General features: G+C 43.9%; 4 protein-coding genes across 8 annotated transcripts; 2 read left to right on the top strand and 2 right to left on the bottom strand.

The window, feature by feature from the left end:
- Nucleotides 1-619: 619 nt before the first annotated feature.
- LOC105454391 (muskelin) lies at nt 620-7429 on the top strand. The gene is made up of 12 exons (XM_011696971.1): nt 620-733; nt 973-1042; nt 1133-1275; nt 1509-1713; nt 1984-2176; nt 2320-2555; nt 3013-3293; nt 3409-3577; nt 3670-3876; nt 4092-4283; nt 4420-4662; nt 4822-7429. The coding sequence occupies exons 1-12, from the start codon at nt 648-650 to the stop codon at nt 5044-5046; spliced, it is 2250 nt and encodes a 749-aa protein (XP_011695273.1). The 5' UTR covers nt 620-647; the 3' UTR covers nt 5047-7429.
- Nucleotides 7406-10120, bottom strand: LOC105454392 (transmembrane protein 64). Its single transcript, XM_011696972.1, has 4 exons — nt 9709-10120; nt 8967-9597; nt 8717-8878; nt 7406-8409 (listed from the first exon to the last, which is right to left on the bottom strand). The coding sequence occupies exons 2-4, from the start codon at nt 9513-9515 to the stop codon at nt 8251-8253; spliced, it is 870 nt and encodes a 289-aa protein (XP_011695274.1). The 5' UTR covers nt 9516-9597; nt 9709-10120; the 3' UTR covers nt 7406-8250.
- Nucleotides 10121-10206: 86 nt separating this feature from the next.
- Nucleotides 10207-12319, top strand: LOC105454393 (THAP domain-containing protein 2-like). 4 transcript variants are annotated; one of them, XM_011696974.1, is made up of 6 exons: nt 10209-10340; nt 10495-10610; nt 10812-10977; nt 11115-11154; nt 11300-11371; nt 11454-12319. In XM_011696974.1, the coding sequence occupies exons 2-6, from the start codon at nt 10504-10506 to the stop codon at nt 11717-11719; spliced, it is 651 nt and encodes a 216-aa protein (XP_011695276.1). In that variant the 5' UTR covers nt 10209-10340; nt 10495-10503; the 3' UTR covers nt 11720-12319. The 4 variants fall into 4 exon arrangements, with proteins under 4 accessions (XP_011695278.1, XP_011695277.1, XP_011695276.1 ...); XM_011696976.1 differs by having other exon boundaries at nt 10207-10610; nt 11300-11337; nt 11502-11659; XM_011696975.1 differs by having other exon boundaries at nt 10207-10610; nt 11300-11337; nt 11454-11659.
- A 2862-nt stretch (nt 12320-15181) lies between these two features.
- Nucleotides 15182-18325, bottom strand: LOC105454390 (neuroguidin). Of its 2 annotated transcripts, none has more exons than XM_011696969.1 (4): nt 18122-18325; nt 16832-17372; nt 16144-16494; nt 15182-16056 (listed from the first exon to the last, which is right to left on the bottom strand). In XM_011696969.1, exons 1-4 carry the CDS (start codon nt 18128-18130, stop codon nt 16031-16033), a joined length of 927 nt encoding a protein of 308 aa, XP_011695271.1. In that variant the 5' UTR covers nt 18131-18325; the 3' UTR covers nt 15182-16030. The 2 variants fall into 2 exon arrangements, with proteins under 2 accessions (XP_011695271.1, XP_011695272.1); XM_011696970.1 differs by lacking the exon at nt 18122-18325 and adding an exon at nt 17457-17921.
- Between the last annotated feature and the right edge of the window lie 313 nt (nt 18326-18638).

Genomic DNA, 18638 nt, shown 5'->3' with positions numbered 1-18638 from the left:
CTCCGAATCTTCGCTAATTAAGTGGGATATTCGAATGCGCGCGCGCTATTATAATTAACTGCTACAAATGCGGGAGAATAAATTTAAATTCCGCTAAAATGTGGTTCGAGTCTCCACTAAGTGAGGTTCGAATCTTCGCTAAGTGAGGTTTGAGTCTCCGCTAAGTGGGATATTGATTTGAGCAGAAAGAAGCATGAGACAATTTGTAGCAAATTTTATGCCAAGAGTTTGCTACAAATTGTAGCCAAATTTCGAGCAAACTTTACGCCAAGAGTTTGCACGGACGGACTAAATGACGGGGTTCGAATACAATTAGTGCGGGAGCATAAATTCCGATATTCGAATACGCGCTGTTCGAAAGATCCCACTTAGCGGAGACTCAAACCCCACTTAGCGAAGATTCGAACCTCACTTAGCGGAGACTTGAACCACATTTTAGCGGAGATTTATTGAATTTGTAATCAACTCTGCGGTCCCCGCGTGATTGATATTCGTGCAATGTTTGAACGCGAGTAATCGAATCGGAAGTACGGATTCGATTACTCGAGCTCGAACTCGAGCGCCCGCACGTCTATCATCTCGGATCTCCCCTGCAGCACCCACCAGACCAGCAGGCAGAACGTTGAAGGTTATGTCACTTGTGTAACATGGCGTCGAGCGAGAGTGGTGATTTTCATAAGTTGGAGTATCGGATTTACAAGTGCTCCAGCTATTCTTCCTGTTACGTGCCCGAGTGAGTTGCCACCCTCCTCCCCCCGCGTGGCGTCCCGTAAGTCCGTATCGTCCGGGGAACGGCCGGGGGTATAACCTCTCGGACGACTCGCGGTTTCCTAACCTCTTAAAGAAAAATAAGGATCCGTAGACTCCGGTAGACGCGGCAGTCCGGATTGTGTCGTGGTAACGTGAGGGGGAGAGAGAGCGAGCTTCCGTCCGCCGCAACGCTCATGCCGCCAATGTCTTTTCCTTTTTCAGAAATATTATCGTCGACATACCGTCGGATCAATCCTCGCGTTGGTCCTCCGACATCGACAATCACCCGCAGGTGAGTCTACGTGTGTCGCACATGTCGCCCCCCCCCCTCCTCACTCCGCCCACGTCACCCGCTGCTCATCTCGCCCGTTGCGTTTTTCAGTTTCTCATCCTCAAGCTGCAGAGCCCCTCCGTCGTCAAGTGCATCACCTTCGGCAAGTATGAGAAGACCCACGTGTGTAATATAAAGAAGTTCAAGATATTCGGCGGACTGGAGCCCGAGAATATGATGGAGCTCCTCGAAAGGTTTGCCACGACGATTTTTCTCTCTCTCTCTCTCTCTCTTTCTTTGTTTTTTTCTATTGTTAATCATTTCGTTTATTGTTATAACCGTTTATAACCGTCTTGTTTGTTTCTCGAAAAGGTTTGCTAAACGATTTTACTCTCTCTTTCTCTCTTATTCTTTCTTTCTCTTGTTTTTTTTACGTCAATCGTCATTTTCATTTTGTTATCTAACCGAAGCATCTTATTTGTTTCAGCGGACTGAGGAATGATTCCATACCAGAGACATTTGATCTCAAGCATGTTTTAGGAAACGAAGGGAATTACTTTCCCATACGATACATAAAGGTTCTTCCATTACAGTCGTGGGGTCCAAGTTTCAATTTTTCCATATGGCACATCAGATTGACCGGCATCAATGACCCCAAAATTGTCAAGCCCTGCCTCGAGTGGTTCAACACGGTAAACGCGTCATTGTACAGAAAAAAAATCCCTTTCATTTATTAACGGAAAAATTAATAGTAATTACAAGCTTTAAACTTGTTTTAATACGAAATCTGCGGCTGGAAGTTTATAAGAGAAAATACATTGCAATTGCTTGGAGATCTTTAATAACAAACCGACAACTCGGAAATGAATATTATTTTCTTCCGCCGTTTTTGCTAATCTAACAGTAATCTAGGAAGTAAGAATACTCAGAGATGAAACTAACGGACACTCTTGGTATTGCAGTATCGGCAGAAGGAGATAATAAGACTGTGCATGAAACACTTCCGTCAAATGGAGCAGCCCGAGATCGTCGAGACGTTGCAGAGGGTCACCGGCGTCCCGCTGGAGGATCCGCGCTTGTCGACGCTGTACGATCTGTTGGTCACCAAGGGCGACCATCTGCAAGCGGAGCGTTTCATCAGCAACGCGCTCACGAGTAAGTCCCGACGTGGTGACGGTCGTGATCACGTCGATTCTCTCCCCCCTCCTCTCTTCCTCCCTCCCGCCCCCCCATTGACTCGTGTCCGTTTTTTCATAGCCACGTTGACGCTTACACATTGTTTTGAATCCGCTTTTTAGTGGGGCTCTTAAACGATTATATCAATGCTCAAACTTATAGAGCAATTTGGACGAAGTTATCGTCCAGCGAGCCCAAGCCCGGGATGCGGGGCGGCCATCAGATGGTGCTCGATCCCACGGCCGAGGTGCTCTATCTCTTCGGCGGTTGGGACGGTAATCAGGATCTCTCTGACCTGTGGTCGTACGACATAGAGGCCGGCAAGTGGACGCTCATATGCAAGGATACCGAAGCGATGGTCGGTAGCGTTCGATGAATTGAAATTGGGCATCACACGCGGTCTGACACACACCGGAGGTACGAGATTACAATTAATCTCTTATCTCTTCGCCGCGTTGCACGCGTAAACAATGCGCTCGACAATCGGTTTGTTCGCGTAGGATGTTTCTTCTTTGAGGATGTTGGCATTTTGAAAGAACGGAGAATCCAAAACTAATTAGTTTCTTCGTGAATAAAGCAGACTTTTAAAGTACAAGATATAAAAAAATATATATATATACATATATAATTAAGAAGAGATTTGCAAAATAAATTCCGCAGTTACGTAAATACCTCCTTTCGAGGATTTCTTTGTGTCGCGAATTTGGTAAATAGATACGTTTCGTCTACGAAATTCAGTCAGACCACGTCGATGCACACCGGTACTTTATCTTCGTTGATGTCACGCCTATCACGCCTATCTGCTGTTTCTCCAGGGAGGACCGAGCGCGCGTTCATGTCACAAGATGTGCTTAGATCCACAGAGAAGGCAACTCTTCACGTTGGGCAGGTACTTGGACACGCAGTACCGTACCTGCGAGAATTTAAAGAGCGACTTTTACGTTTACGACATCGAGTCGAACAAATGGACGCAAATCTCGGAGGACACCGGTACGATGGGCGGGCCGCCGCTTGTGTTCGACCATCAGATGTCGATGGACGTGGAGAAGCGAACCATCTACGTTTTTGGCGGACGAGTGCTGACGCAGCCGAGTAGGTAAGTTACGTTACGCGGGAAAAGAGAAATGGCGACTTTTATCTTTCGATAATATTACTCTTGATTTTGGGATTTTGTCCAACCTTCTCTGACGTCATTTTCCTAAATCGCGCAGTGCCGACGAACACAGTTTAATACCGGAGCCGCACTTCTCGGGATTGTACTCGTATCACGTGCCGACCGGCACTTGGATCAGACTCGCCTGTGATATCGCCGATAAACCGTGCTCGAGAGACATGCCGATCTACAGATCTCGCGCCGGCCACTCCATGCTGTTTCATCCGGTTGGTATCCCAATCCTTCTTTAGCACGCGAGAGAAATAACAGCAAACGCAAAAAAGAGACGAGATATTTGAAAGGCTGAATCTTATTCCAGCGGTCGAGAAAACTGTACATATTCGCCGGTCAGAGAGGCAAGGAATATCTGAGCGATTTCTTCACGTACGAGGTCGACACGCAGCAGGTCGAATATATAAGTTACAACGAGTTCGGCACGACGAAGGACTCCAATCACGTTCCTGCGGCTGGATTCACGCAGAGAGCGACCATCGATCCTGAACTCGGCGAGATCTACGTTTTGTCGGTTCGTGTCTCGCGTAGCGAGGTTGTTAATTCGAAGCGCAATTAATTAATACGTGAATTTTTAATTATTACAAAAAAGAGAGAGCAAAGAATTTTTCACGATTATATTGTTGCGTTGTAAATAATTTTATATTATATAAATTATATTTATATAATATATGTATTATATTTATACAAATAATATATAGGTAATTTATATAAAATAATATTTTTCAGGGTTTGAGCAAGGATAAGGATAAGAGGGACGACAACGTTCAAAATTCCTTTTGGGTGTACAATATTCAGAACAGCAAGTGGTCTTGTATATATCGTAACGAGAACGTCGGAGAAAAATACTGGAGCAAGATGCAAGATTATGAACCGTGCCCGCGATTCGCGCACCAGCTTGTTTACGACCACACCAGAAAGGTACGTGTTGTAAATCTGTGAATAAATTAATGTCAGTTGTATCCTTTTTTCTCTTTAATTCTATTGCTTTTAAATGAAAATGTCCGTTTGACGATAGACTCGCAATAATAACCTCGCAAATTCATTTCCGCGTTAGGTTCATTTTCTGTTCGGCGGCAATCCAGGCAGATCCTGCCTTCCGAATTTGCGGCTCGACGACTTTTGGCAACTGGAACTGCGCCGACCCACGGCCGAGCAGATTTTGAAGAGGTGCAAGCTGATCATCAGGAAGCACAAGTTCAGGGAGCTCGCCCTGAGCAACAGTATAGAGGCCCTCGAGTATCTGCAGACGAAGATCTTTGAGATTATCGACCACAGCGACACGCAGCAAACTAAGGAGGTATATATTCAAATGAAAGAGAGATGGCTTTGGCTATTCCAACGCCATTCACTTGTTTTTATATTTGATATCCGATCGCGGAACGACCGCGACTGAATCGCCAAACGCGTAAACACCCGCCTCGCTCGCTCGCTGATCGCTGTCCCTTTCGCTGCGCAGTTCCAACTCCTGACGTCGATCCTGTTCCGGAAGCAGAACAACTCGCCGGAGGACGCCTCGCATTCGAACGCGGCCCTGAACGAGCTGACGGCGGCGCAGCAGCAGTGCGCGAACGCGCGCGACGTTCACAACCTGCGTACCGAGCTCTACAACAAGCTCGCGGAATTCTTCCCGGAATCGTTGACGCAGCCGCGGGCGAATCTGATCGATCTCCTGCCGTTATAATGACACACATATACACACACACACAGCGAGAGCGGTGAGAGATTCTCGACGGCGAAACGTTCTCTGTTCGCACCACGTGTGAAAATTTCCGATTCTTTCAACAGTAATGCCCTCGTTACTCGACTCGAAGCAAAGCAATCCTCATTTTTTGTACTTACGACGAGCCCCGCTGCCGCCCCGTTTGTGGTGTGATTTATTTTTCTACTTTCGAATTTCGATACGTTGTGGCTAATCACGGGAGGGGAGGGGGGGGGGGTGGAGAATGAGGCAAGAATTTGTCACAGTACTTATACACTTCGGGTTCAACATGTTTAACGGAACTGCCTCTCGCAATTCTATTTATTTCGCCTTGTAATACGTCTTGCTTGTCAGAGTTTCTTCTTCATTCTCTTGTTTTTTTTTAATGAACCGTAATGCAGTTCGAGGACGAAGCACACTCTAATGTGTCATTTATACTTATACCTACACGACTTTGTTTGAGATCAAAAACCCCTCGGAACTTTGTGATATCGATATAGCTTTCTAACGGACTGGTTAGCTGATATACGTAAGTAAGCTAGAGATCGGTTTTTATATGTAATCTCTTCTGTATTCTATAGATATGTGTTTATATAACGTGGCCATAAAGTTGTTGTTGTTATTATGTTTGCCGAAAAATAATATATATTTGTCGAATATGAAGTGAAAGGGGGAGATAAAGCTAAAGAGAGAGAGAGAGAGAGAGAGAGACGATAGCGCACTTGAGAAAGCTCCTGTAACTTTAAAGCGTCGCGATTTAGCGCTTGCAAGATATTTCATGCAACTTGACACACCGCCCCATCGCGCTGCTTTCTACCAAGAGTGAGCCAAGAAATTATTATGCAGTTTTTTCGCCTAACGCTACGAATTATAGCTCTTAATGTGAAGTCGAGCGAAACAAAAGTGATTTTCTGGCTTACAGAGGGACGTAGCGAGACAGAATGTATTATGGTCAACTGCATATAAAGTTTCCTTCTTTAATCACTTGTAATATTAAATTATAATTAATTGTTATTAAATTATAATTAATCAGAACCAATTGTTACGTAATGCAATTAATTAGTGATTTCGAATTATTAGTTAATTAAGCAAGGGAATTTCGTTGTTTAAAAGTATCGCGATTAAATATAGAAATTTTATTGTACCGACCATAATGTTCCTTCCAACTGAATAATTGCTTCCTTATCTAGTGTGTATCTGCCCCGCGGTTGTCACGAGACACGGGGATATAAATATTTAGTCGAGTTGGATGAAATATCCGGTAAACGTCGATCCGTTTTCTCTTGTAAAATGATCTGTTTCTTAGGTAATATAGCAGCTTCGAAGCCCGCGTTCTTTTATTCATAATCTAAGAATAAGTTGATTCACCGGAAATGCCTTCTAACGACGAGATAATGAAATCTGAAAGTGTTATTGTATTATGTGCATATATATACGTCGACACGAGTCAGCAGCTCGACTCACATCCTCGACTTTTCGACCCAAACGGCTTTCAGGCTCCTCTCCTCGAACGATCGTGCGCACCGAGTTACCCGTTACGCATCGAGTAAATTTCAGGAACTTGGATATAAGTTTTCGTTTTTTAGCATGTAAATATACTCCCCGCGACGACGAGTCACGATACTCTACTTCCGTGTAATCGTAATCGTCGGATGCGTCGCATCTCTTATCGCTCGTCGGCCGAGATGCGTCTTGTACATACGTAAGCTGCCTCTCGCGAGCTTTAAAAAAAAAAGAAAAAAACGTAACCGAGGAAACCGGAGGCGCATGCGAGAACGATGCGATTATATATGTATATTATGAGATGTAGAAGCAGAAAAAAAACTGTATAGCCGCTATGATAAGAATATCCGACCGCGCCATTATATCTTTGTACATACACGATGTAAGGAACCGTCGAGACGATTTTTATAATGTGATTCCAGTTACGCTAAGTTAGATAACGGAATTGTATAAAAAAAAACGAACGGAGAGTATATGTAGAAAAAAAAGATATATGAGTAGACGACACAGTGTACGCAGGCATGAAAAAAACGACGCCGCCGCCGCCGTCGCCATTCCTCTAAATATACATAATGTACGACATATATTAAGATGTCTCGAAGCTGGAAGGAATCCACCATGGTATCGCTTGTACGCACGACATATATGTATATATACGGGGGACACATGCGCGAAATTCTTCGAGCTTCGGGACTTCGAGCGAAGCGAGAGAGAAAAACGTCGATATATACATACATCCGAAGTTCTAGTCAGATAATAAATGTTTACAAAGTACACGACAGAGAGAGAGAGAGAGAGAGAAAAGGACTACGTTTGGAATTTATTTACACACGCACAGTTCGGTTAAAGAATGAGAAATTTATTATTCGTTTTTTTTTCTTTCCTATCACCGGGCACACCATTCTCCTTCCAGGATTATATCGTACAAGATATAACTGTATCTCTTTATAATACAATATAATATAATATAATATACAAATGGAATATATTGCACGAGAAAAAAAAACACAACGGACAAATGCACATTAAATATCATTACATTAACAACAGAGTTCGGATAAAGAACCGAGAAAAAGAGAGAGACCAATATAACTGATCGATAACATTGCAAAAGGTATAAATGTAAAGTTTCAGTCTCTATTATTAATCTTAGATGCATATTTATTATATATAATATATAAATATATCATATATATTTATATATTTATATAAAATATACACAGATATGAGCATTATATAAATTATATAGAGTATGCTCTTATTGCAAGGAAGCTTTATACACATAGAATTTCTGATTCCGCGTCATTCCCTCGTTCCGCTTTATTTTTTATTTTTTATACCAAAATATACATGCACGCGTCGCATGCCCTATGAGGCTTCGTTTGGTACCAAAAAGTCACGTTAGCTTTGATAAGACTTAATACGCATTTAATACTCTGATAACAAACTTCCCCCCATATGTATAACGCCACATTCGAAAGCTTAAATTTCCGAGAGCACCATCGATAAGACTTACAATTAGCGAAATATACCTCTGGAAGATACACAGAAAAAAACATTAAAAATATAATAAATTATATGGAGAAAGAGGTCGGAGAGCGCTGTTGTTGCTTGCAATAAAATTATAAACTGTCAAAAATGCTTTTACAAGTAACGTTCAGTATAAAAAAAAAAAAAATAGAATTACGCTATGAGATACTCATTTGACAAGATCTTGGAATCTGGTAGACCATCCAGAACGTAATGAGGTGAATTCGCGAGATCGGCCTCGAACAACGTCAACTGAAGCTCCTTCCGCGCTTTCTGTACAATGTAAACCATCAGCGAGAGTCCCACCAATATCTATAACACAGAAAGCATTATTACTTCGACTGTCGTTTCCGCGTGAGGCTGGATCTACAATGTGATCTTGTTCCCTCGCTTTTTTTTACCACTTTTCATCACCCTTGCCCTTTTTGCCTCTTATATCCCGATCCTTCATTTTCGCCCGGGATAAATGTCGACGAATCTCGGAAGAGACAGGAGACGCATGACGAGAAGGCGATAAATCGGTCGCAAAGAGGGGAAAGAGGCAAGAGATAAAAAAAAAGGCAGATGGCAAAGAGCACACTTAGTAGATCCAGCCTTTAAAGGATACATAACAACGCACCTGGAAGCAAAACACTACGTAGCCGGTCGCCGCCGTGGACCTGTCCTCCAGCACGTCCTGCATCGACCTCAGACTGCTGCCCAAGTAAACGTTGACCAGCTGGGCGGGCAGCAAGCCTATCGCGCTGGCTACGTGGTATTGAAAACCACCTATGTTACTGACCTAATTATACGCACGTTATAAATATACATAGTATTGTCGCGAGTTGCGCGCGTGGAGGCGGCGACGAAAAGCGCCGAGGGGCACGTACCGCAAAGATGGTGTTCTGAAGGCCGAACGGGATCGGGGTGAGCCGCGCGAACAGCACGATCTTGAAGGCCTGCGGGCCGGATATCACGCGCAGTATCGCCCTCGCGGTCGTCGGGGCGCCGGTCTGCAGGAGGTCGCCTATCGGCAGCCTGGTGGACAGCATGCCCAGCGTGACGTGGGCGATCGCGATGCCGAGATTGGCGGAGAGTATGACGATCGCCATGCCGCGCACCATGCCGAACAGGTAGCCGCTGGCGACGATGAGGAACAGGTAGCCGACGACGATCGGGAACGACACCAGCGTGAACAGCCAGATGAAGATCACGGCGATGATCCAGGCGTTCTGATGCTCGATCCAGTGGAGCAGCAGCTTTATGATGTCCCGGTAGATGAAGACGATCACGGCGAGGAAGGTCAGGGTCGCGATCGTGATCGCGACGTAGCATATCGAGTTCGAGCTGATGCAGCCGAAGTGCAGCGTCGAGGCCGTCGAGCTCTTGGAGGAGCGCATCCCAGTCTCGACGTCGTCCACATCGATCAGCTGGTCCATGTTTTCGAATTGCCTCTCTAACCCAGTCGGTTCCCCGCAGTGTGCGATCAACGAGCGACCAGCCCTTGACGGTAACGTTGCTCTTAAAGGCAAATAGTAATAATTAATTAAATAAACATTAATGGTCACACACATATACGAGAGACATGATTCCTTGTAATATATTTCATACAGAATCGAGGATTAATTTTACCTTGCACCATCGGTCGACGGAAGTCAATGGTTTTTACACTTTGACTCATAATGCGAAATGCGTGAAAATCCGTTCGGGAAGAGCGCGAGACGTAAAATTCCGGTTGACATACATGTTATTTGGCAACATGTCAGGCGTCAAACCTCTTAAAAAGATGCAAAACAAAAGTTGCGGAAAACCAGGGCGAGATATAAACAACGTGACGATTCAACTGCTGATCCAATCGCGCGTAAAGTTGTCATCTACTTCCCTGCGAATGGAAAGTATGATGACCAACTTCTTTAATTAATTAATTTCGAATTGCTGTAAACAATTAAAATTCAGAAGCGTGGCAAACGATCTTCAACTAGGTATAAGAATAAGACGAGTCACAAGAAGACAAGACGGACGAGAGACGTCTACATTGCGGATGAGATTTGAAAACGAGCGTACAGATGGCGCAAGCGGCGCGGTAACGTCACGAAGTTGCAGAGGTTGAGATCCACTTGTCGAGAAAAAGTGTTGCACCCGATCTGTCAACGACATGGCGTTCGTCAATGCGGAGCGTCGATACTTCTCTCATAGCGAAGGAACAAATTTAATTTTCCCAATCTATTTCTGCGTCAATTGAGCATATTTTCTTAATCGAAAATTTAAGCGAGCTTCAAAATAAATATTTACCTCCTCGCCTATGAAAATCCCTTCTCGGAATAGGAGAGAAGCGAAAGAAGAAGAGCAATCTACACACGTGTTGACAAACAAAATAACTGGTTATAAATTAAACTGGAATACGTTTAATTTTTATAGAAAAAAAGGATGCTTGTACGTTGCATTGCTGATGGATGTGAAAGCACCACTGATGTTAAGAGAAATTCTTACGCAGTGCAAGAATTGAAGAAAGTAGATAAAATTACATTTCACACGTGAGTAATAATTAAAGATCAATGTAACTTAATTTAAAAATCAATCTTTTCTACTTCTCGTATTTTTTTAAATTACATACTATTTTTATTTAAAAAAAAAAAAGGAAAACACATTGCTGTTGTGTGGATGTAAACGTAAATAAGTTACACCATGTGTATTTTTTTATACGACTTATTACATTGCATCGTCGCTTTTCACAGATTTCCTTCAGATCCTGTCAGGAGAGCAGAATGGATAAGGATACTAAGACTTGAAAACAAAATTATTAATATGAAAAGTCGTGTGTGTTCTCTTCATTTTGAGGAAAAATATATGGATCGTATATCCTATTTCTATCCAAAATTGAGAAAAAATGCCGTACCACATGTAAGTTTTTTTAATTTTTCAATAAAAAAATTAAGAAAATAATTTAACATGACAATGGTATAATAGATACTTTTTATAAATTTAAAAAGAAACAAAAATTTTAAATATAAATTAGTAATATACATATGTAATTACAGATTTTTGAAAAAATATACAATATGGATACAGACAAAACAGGTAAAACACTGAAAAAATTTTATGATTCATTAAAAGTATTGTTTCTTTCATTAATTTTTTCTAACTCGAATTTATCCTTTTTTTTAATTAATGTAGCTTAGGATTTTTAAACTCTGCGTAATAAAATTATGTTTATTTATTTCAGTATTAGCATCGCCAAAGTTTTTAAACACACGACTGAGGGTAAGAAGTGATCTCGGACAACAGCCTGCCACTTGTAAATTTCGTGAATTATAAATCTTTTGATTGATAGTGTTGAATTTTACGTGTAAACATAAGCGATAATTTTTTCAACGCAGTTTCAAAATGTGACAAAGAAACGAACACTACGCTTTCCTTATTACCAGAAACGCGGAAAACAACTGAGGACAAGGAAACGAGGATCTCGCCTGAAAGAGTATGGAGTATGAATTTTTCACACATGGAAGCAATTAGGAAGGAGAGTGGCACTCAGGCTAAACAGTTACGCAAAAGGATAACAAATTTGAAGCGACAAATTTACCAAAAAGATAAGAAAATTTCCGATATGAAGGCAATTTTGGGCGAATTTAAAGTAAAAACTTAGCGAATTAACGCGAAAGCTATATGTCTCGAAATATTCTCGTTTTCTGTTGAAATTTTTCTTACTTTCTAATAGAATGTATATTTTTCTATTCTCGAGTTCCTTAATATTATGTAAAAAATATTTGTACATTAGAGAAATATATTATATGTACGAATATATTGGAAAGGTGGCGATCTTTCTTCATCTTAGACATTGAAAACATTTTATTCAGTCAGTAAGAAGCATTCTACATGATGATAATAATAATCATAGTATAATCCGTGTGATAATAATAAAATTAATAATCATAATAATTCATTCGTAATAACCACAATTTGTAAATGTACAAGGTAAACTTTCTCTCTCTCCCTGTCTCACCCTTAATTTCTCTCTCTCTCGCTCGCTCTCTCCGTTTTCTCGCAGTCTCTCTCGTTCGCACATTGAGAATTGTCATTTTTTTTTTATTTATTATTATTAGTGTACGTAATAAATTACAGAAAAATTCACCAATATGTATCAAATCAAACGTCGTTACTCTTCAAAGACTATGAATGTAGTCAATAAATCATCCCTATCATCATTCCGTCTCTGCTGCAAAGATACTTCTTGATACATTTCTTTCTTTTTCTTTTTTTTTCTCAGTTCGGCATTCGGCAGCGTTGTTGGATTTGAAGGACTACTCTTTTAAAGGTCCGCAGGCGGCAACGCTCTCTCGCGCAATTGTCTCCTTAATATATAGTATATTTGTACATTTGTAGGTCCTTTCCTTATAACCCTGGGAAAACACGGGCGGGGATCGACCCGACGACGGGGATGATCCCACCTAAATGCATGAAACCAGCGATCAATCGAACATCTTAATCCTGACTTCACACGTTCCTATCGCTATCCTCGAACGGACTTATGGAATGGAATAAACGGAATTTAAAAAATGTCATCCTGGATTCCTCTATTACAGACGGTTCAGATCAACAAAACGGAATGGAGATCTGCTCTAAATCCCTATCTGTAAGATGAGTTGTAACTCGTCTATCTCTTCCTCTCTTTCTCTCTCTCTCTCTCTCTTATCTCTTTCTACTAGAAGCCTACTATCGTTCGCTATTGTAAAGTTACACCTGCGTCCTCCCAGGGTTAATATAGATAGGCGAGAGTATTCAAGGCGAATAAATTCCACTGTACATCCTTCAACAAAGTCCCGGTGGAAATATACATACGTCCCGGTAAAAAAACGTCATCGGCGACCGTGTAAAGAATCGAGGCAATCGTAACAACAACGGTAGTGGAGTAGTTAGGGGAGGGCAGAGCGCGACCGCCGCGGAGAGTTTCTCTTTTTTTTTTCCCCGTATTACTGTAAATCCATATTACTATTGATTTGAGGTAGTGTATTCAATGTAATCCTATTACCTTGCTGCTATATGTTGCGTGTTGTGGATATGTTGTGTATGTCGTATGAATACCCCTTCGCACACCTACCACGCACTTGCGACCGGCGAGCCCGGGGAGGGTCGTTTAATAATACATCGTATAAAAAAGTTCGGTGTTGGCGTACGCGTGTGTGATCGCGCGGAGCGTATACATACATACATTTATATATATACATATAGTCTCGTTCGCAGGGCGTACGTTTGGCGAAGTGTGTTGCACAGGCCTATTGCAAAGTATCGGCAGTATTTCGAAATCTGACGGAGCGATTATTAGATGAAGATGCGTTGATCGGTACATATATTATATATATATTTTTTCCGGGCTCGCAGTTCGCGCCGGCCGTAGGTGTGCTTCACAAAATTATCGTCTATGCAATGGAGTATGAGGAAGCCGAATGTCGGACAAATTCCGTCGAGATGAGACTCCCGTGTATGTATGTGTGTCTCGATCTTGATTCTTTTTTTTCACTTTCTCTCTTTCTCATTCTTTCTCTCTCTTTCTCTCTTCATGCGCGCGCCCGGGAATTAATTTCGTATCAATAACAGGCGCGCTCTCGCGCGCGCGCGCACGCACGCACGTCTCTCCAGGAGCGTTTGGATGTTCCGCGAAAAATCCGTCCGCAATTCGGCGTTTTTCAACTTCATTTTTTTTCCCCCTTTTTTTTTACCAATACCAAATACGACAAGGCTGCTGACATTAGGCTTGCTAGCACTTTGTAAATAATGCCCAGCGATTGTGCTATTTTGTTTAAGTTTCTCTTTAACTATTACTTCATGAATAATCATTATCACATTTTTTCTTTTTTTTTTTTCTTCTTTAATTAATCGCCTTCACAGATCGCCGAGGGAGAGGGGGAGGCATATGCGTGACATATCGCGTCGGCGCCGCGCCAAGTTGGCTCAATCTATGAACACTTCTGTAAAAAATATAATATCTATGGATGGTTGAGCCCTTGGCCGGCAATACGCAGCGAACCGAGTTTTAAGTCGCCTCTCTCGCGCAGGGGGGGGAGGGGAGGGGGGGTAGGATGGGGAGGGTGGGAGAGACGGGAACAGGGGGTGGCGGCGGCGGCAAACGGGGAGGGTGGGATCACTTCTGCACTGGAGTGAGCAATGTGGCATATATAACGCATATATCTAACATTACGTATTCTCTGCGTGGAACAATATGTGTCGCTCGACTTCGCTACGTTAAAAGGAACATCTTTCCACCCGGGGGACGCCACGACGAAGCGTGTCGGAGGTCCCCGGGCGTCGTTAACAACGTTAAAAAAATGCAACCTATTTGGGGGAGGGGAGGAAGGGGTAGGGCGGGTAGGGAGTCACAACCGACGATGCGGTTCTCTCCTCTTCCCTCCCCGTCCCCTCCTCCCATACCCCCCGATTTGATTGTACAAATATTTCCTATTTATCAGGCTTGCAGAAGTGATATTCGCCCGAAATCTTCGTTACGTACATTCGTTCGTTCGTTCGTTCCTTCCTTCCTTTTTTCCTCTCTCTTTCTTTTCTATCCGTTTACTGTGTGATATGACAAGCTCCCCCTCTCTCTCCCTCTGAGAAATGAAACAAACGGTTCAATCGAAATCAAATCTGAGAACATGACGACAATTTTGAATTTTGACACGCTCGTGTTATCCTTATATTACCATCAATATAAGTTTAACGACTTAAAAACGCAACGCAAAAACAACAGATATATATATATACAATGCACAAGCACATTGTAATAATAATAAGACAAATGAGACTTAACGTAAAAACATGACTCACATTCAAATGTTTTGTAATAGCCTCAACAGTTTCACCAGGGGAAAAACACAAACGAAATATACATATAATATAGTAAAACTAGTAACTACTTCACTACACTAAGACAGCGAGAAAATCCTAAGACATGCGATATCGACGAAATATCTGTTTCTTTTTTCCTCTTTTCGTTTTTTTTTCTTCGTATGTTTTCGCCAAAAGTGCTTTTCCGAAAAGTTTGCTCTCAGAAGTCGCGCCGAGCGCGTGCAGTTCCTAAAGAATAGCTTTTATCTTTTTTTTTTCCAAAATTCTCTTTCGTCCTTTTTTTATTTTTCTTTCTCTTTAGAGCTCTCGAGTGTTTTGTAGCTTCCGCGCATTTTTTTTTGCCGTGAATGTCTTGTGATTTTTACGCTTTTCGTTAACAATTAATTCAATATCGTCTCTCCTGCTATGCTTACTGTGATTTCCACCTGACCTTCCGCACGTCCCTATATAGCCGGAGAATATTTCAAAATAAAGCAGAGGAATGTTCTGCTTTTTTTTTCTCAACTTTTACGTGTAATTCACAATTTTCAATCCTGGAGCCGGTTTAAGTCCAACTACTCGATCCAACATTACAATACAATATTACGCTATTACGACACATAATTTCCATTAAGCTCGTATGTGCCATCGTTTTTTTTTAATTTTTTTTTTTTATTACTTCGAACGTTGTTCCTCGCATTCACACTCGCGTGGAATGCAAAATTTCCCCGATGGATCTCGTCTATCTTTCTCTCTTTCTCTTTTCCCTCAACTCCACAGATCAAAATTGATCTCTCAGACAACAGTTAAAGATTAAAATCATTATTAACTAGAATTATCAATTACACGACCATTAGTATGTCTTATACAGTAATAAATTACCATCGTGCTATTTTTACTCCAACCGTCCGACACACGTTGTCTTTTTTTTTCTTTTATTACTAGGATGTTACGATGTTATCTTTAGCTTAACTTAGTAACGAGTATTAGTGGCATCTGCTTTTTGTTTCGAAGAAGAAGTCGAGTAAATTTATTTTTCTTTTTTTTTGTTTACCTTTTACCTTAAATCGTTAATGCTGCATGATGACCCCGGGGGTCCGCGTCCAAAGTCCCGGAGTCGTCTCTTCATCCCACGCTCTTAATGATGCCGTTTTTTCTTGAAACCTGCAAAGCGAAATTCTCGGCTTTAGTATCCCGCCTGGCCGATCCGCGCGCAGTCCCCTCCAGCCGCGAACGAGAAAGATCCCTTACTCTTTTTAGCCTTGCCCTTCCTCTGAGCTTTTCTCTTCTTAGCGGTCTTGGTGGATGACTCCCCGAAAGTGGTGATCTCGTCGCCGAGGGTGCCGAGGGTCGTCATCTGGCGACGTCTGTGCTTCTCCTGCTTGGTGACGGGCAGACGCGTCATGTAGTTCTCCTCGTACTCGATCTTCCGCTTGTCCTCGCGCACCAGAATCGCCCGCTTCTCGCCCAGGCCCTGGCTGTCCTCCACCGGCGCGTCCAGATACTCCTCCTTCAGCTCCCGCAGCACCGTATTCGACACGGCGCGTCTGCGTGCCCTCTCGCCGGCCTTGCGGATCTTCTCCGCCATTGTTTCGTCACCATCTGGAGAGAGATCACAGTGATTAACGAGACAACGAAATTAAGCGTTCCACAAAGTTAGATACTCAAATTTATCAAACAATTAAAAATGTAACAGATTCTTCAATACAATAAATAAACAAGTAATTGGCTGAATTTACTTGTTCATTTATTGTTGTATTAATTAAAGAGTTAAATTTACTAATTAAATTATTCTCATTACATGAAAATGATTAAAATCGGACACTTAAATTATGAATTATATACAATATTCTGATAAAAATTGTTGATGAAATATGCAATAGTCATTTCTATTATGATACATAAAGGCGAAAATTTTTATACGAGTCTAGAGACTGACCGTAATGCACCGCAGCGAGTTTCGGCGGTACGTAAACGTTCGACTTCCTGGACTGCTGCGTTGTCGACTTGACGCCGTCCGCGTCCTCCTCCAGATCGCTGTCCTCCTCCTGATCGCTGTCGAGCTTGGCGACCAGCGCGTCGGGATTCGCCCTGAAGTTGCTGGGATCGTCGCTGTTGATCGTGCCGGTCACCGCCGTCTTGACGAGCTTATCTATTTGGTACTTAAGCTTGTGGTCTATTGGTCGGATTTTCTCTAGGACAGTTCTGATCTCGATCAGACGGTCGATCGACGGGTCGCCCTCGATACGCTCGCCCGAGCACTTTCTCAGGACGACGTAGGTCAGGTTGATGAGATACGAGAGCAGCATGTGGTACTTCATCTCCAGGAAGCTGAGGCCCTTGGAGGTCGAGATCTCGCCGTTCTTCACGCGCACCAGCATGTTGTCCACGAGCTGGTTCACCTGGAGCACGTTGGCGTTCATCTCCCCCAGCAGGCGGAACGCCTGCGGGAGGTCCCGCTGCTCCATCTCGTCGATAGCCTGCGGAAAATCGGGGGTAAACACAAATTTTGCGGGAGGCAATTTAAAAATAAATAAATAACAACAAAAACGCCCGAGTCTTACGATCATCGTCCGTGACTGCCGACGCGAATATACTCGCGAAACAACACACTCGCCCCGATCGCGGAAAATCGGAGCGCGTCGCGTCCGCGTTTATTTACGGCCCGAGCCCGTTTCCCGCGCGCATTTAGGTTAAGCGTTAGGCGAACCCCTCCGCCGGGGCGACGGTTCACCGCGGCCGAAACGCCCCGCGCTGCGCGAAGGGCGACCGAGAGAACCCGCGGCCGTACGCGGCGCGGTCCCCCGTGCGTGCGTGTGTATGTGTGTGCAAGCGACGAGCGCGGCGGCGAGGCTTTACGCGTTACGCTTTTTCCCGGCTCACTACGATGTGCTGTCCCATTCAAAAAAACGGTCGGCGCGGCGAATCCCGTGCGTGGAAACGCGCTCGGCGGGCGATTTCGACGGTAATTACGGCGTGAAACTCGCCCCGGGCCGCTGCGGTGACCCGGGAAAAATGTCCGCCCGGGACCGAAGGCACGGGGAAAAAAGCGCAATAATCTGCTGCCATCTTTCCTATTTACTAATGGATGACAGCGGAGGAGGTGAAAAAAAAAAAAAACAATCAAAAATTCCCGACGGCGACACGGCCCCGCGGAGCGAACGCGGCGGATTACCCGGCGGCCGGGCCGGATCGCGCGGCGATAACGCGCGGACGGCACGCCACTCACCTGCACCATGCTTCCGCGCGGAAAATCAGCCGGACAGACGCATATCCAAACAACGTAACTTGTAATTAAACGAGTCCCCACGTGGGACGATATTTTCCTTTTCGGGGGGGTGTATTTTTTCGCTCGGGGAAAAGTCGGGGTCAGCCGAGCGACCGTGCGCGCGTGTCACTAGGATCGGCGAGCGGGCGCGGATCGCCCGGTCGCACCGCTCGTTCGGCACCGCGCGATTTCTCCGCGCTCGCCGCACGGCCGGAGGGACGTCTCGCCGCGGGTGAGGATCGCGTTCCGCGTCTCAACGAGACGGCACTTCCGCCCGCGCGGCGACAGGTGGGAGCGGCGCCATCTTCGAAACGCGATCGCCGGCGTCCGCGGCGCGACAGAATTCTCCGCGATACGCGACAAATCGGACGAGGGTTCGCGGGGGCTCGACGATTACCCGCGGCCTCCCCGTCGTCGGATTCGGCCGCGATCTCCTCCGGTCACCCAGGTGCCTTTTCCGCCCCTTTCCACACTTCTG

Source organism: Wasmannia auropunctata, unplaced genomic scaffold (genome assembly GCF_000956235.1).
Source record: "Wasmannia auropunctata unplaced genomic scaffold, wasmannia.A_1.0 LD335985.1, whole genome shotgun sequence".
In the NCBI taxonomy this organism is placed as follows: Eukaryota; Metazoa; Arthropoda; class Insecta; order Hymenoptera; family Formicidae; genus Wasmannia; species Wasmannia auropunctata.
Note: the sequence above shows the minus strand (reverse complement) of the source record. Positions and strands in the feature narration are given on the sequence as shown.

Excerpts from the sequence above, each read along its gene's own strand:
- LOC105454390 (XM_011696969.1), bottom strand. Across the intron at positions 16,495-16,831 it reads ACTCGCTGCGGTGCATTACG|ATGGTGACGAAACAATGGCG; the intron begins GTCAGTCTCTAG and ends ATCTCTCTCCAG. Across the intron at positions 16,057-16,143 it reads GAAGGGCAAGGCTAAAAAGA|GTTTCAAGAAAAAACGGCAT; the intron begins GTAAGGGATCTT and ends TTCGCTTTGCAG.
- LOC105454393 (XM_011696974.1), top strand. The coding sequence starts at position 10,504 with ATGCTTGTACGTTGCATTGCTGATGGATGTGAAAGCACCACTGATGTT. Across the intron at positions 11,155-11,299 it reads TATGGATACAGACAAAACAG|TATTAGCATCGCCAAAGTTT; the intron begins GTAAAACACTGA and ends TATTTATTTCAG. Across the intron at positions 11,372-11,453 it reads CGGACAACAGCCTGCCACTT|TTTCAAAATGTGACAAAGAA; the intron begins GTAAATTTCGTG and ends TTTTCAACGCAG.
- LOC105454391 (XM_011696971.1), top strand. The coding sequence starts at position 648 with ATGGCGTCGAGCGAGAGTGGTGATTTTCATAAGTTGGAGTATCGGATT. Across the intron at positions 734-972 it reads TCTTCCTGTTACGTGCCCGA|AAATATTATCGTCGACATAC; the intron begins GTGAGTTGCCAC and ends TTCCTTTTTCAG. Across the intron at positions 2,177-2,319 it reads CATCAGCAACGCGCTCACGA|TGGGGCTCTTAAACGATTAT; the intron begins GTAAGTCCCGAC and ends TCCGCTTTTTAG.
- LOC105454392 (XM_011696972.1), bottom strand. The coding sequence starts at position 9,515 with ATGGACCAGCTGATCGATGTGGACGACGTCGAGACTGGGATGCGCTCC. Across the intron at positions 8,879-8,966 it reads TTCAGAACACCATCTTTGCG|GTCAGTAACATAGGTGGTTT; the intron begins GTACGTGCCCCT and ends GCGTATAATTAG. Across the intron at positions 8,410-8,716 it reads ACGTAGTGTTTTGCTTCCAG|ATATTGGTGGGACTCTCGCT; the intron begins GTGCGTTGTTAT and ends TCTGTGTTATAG.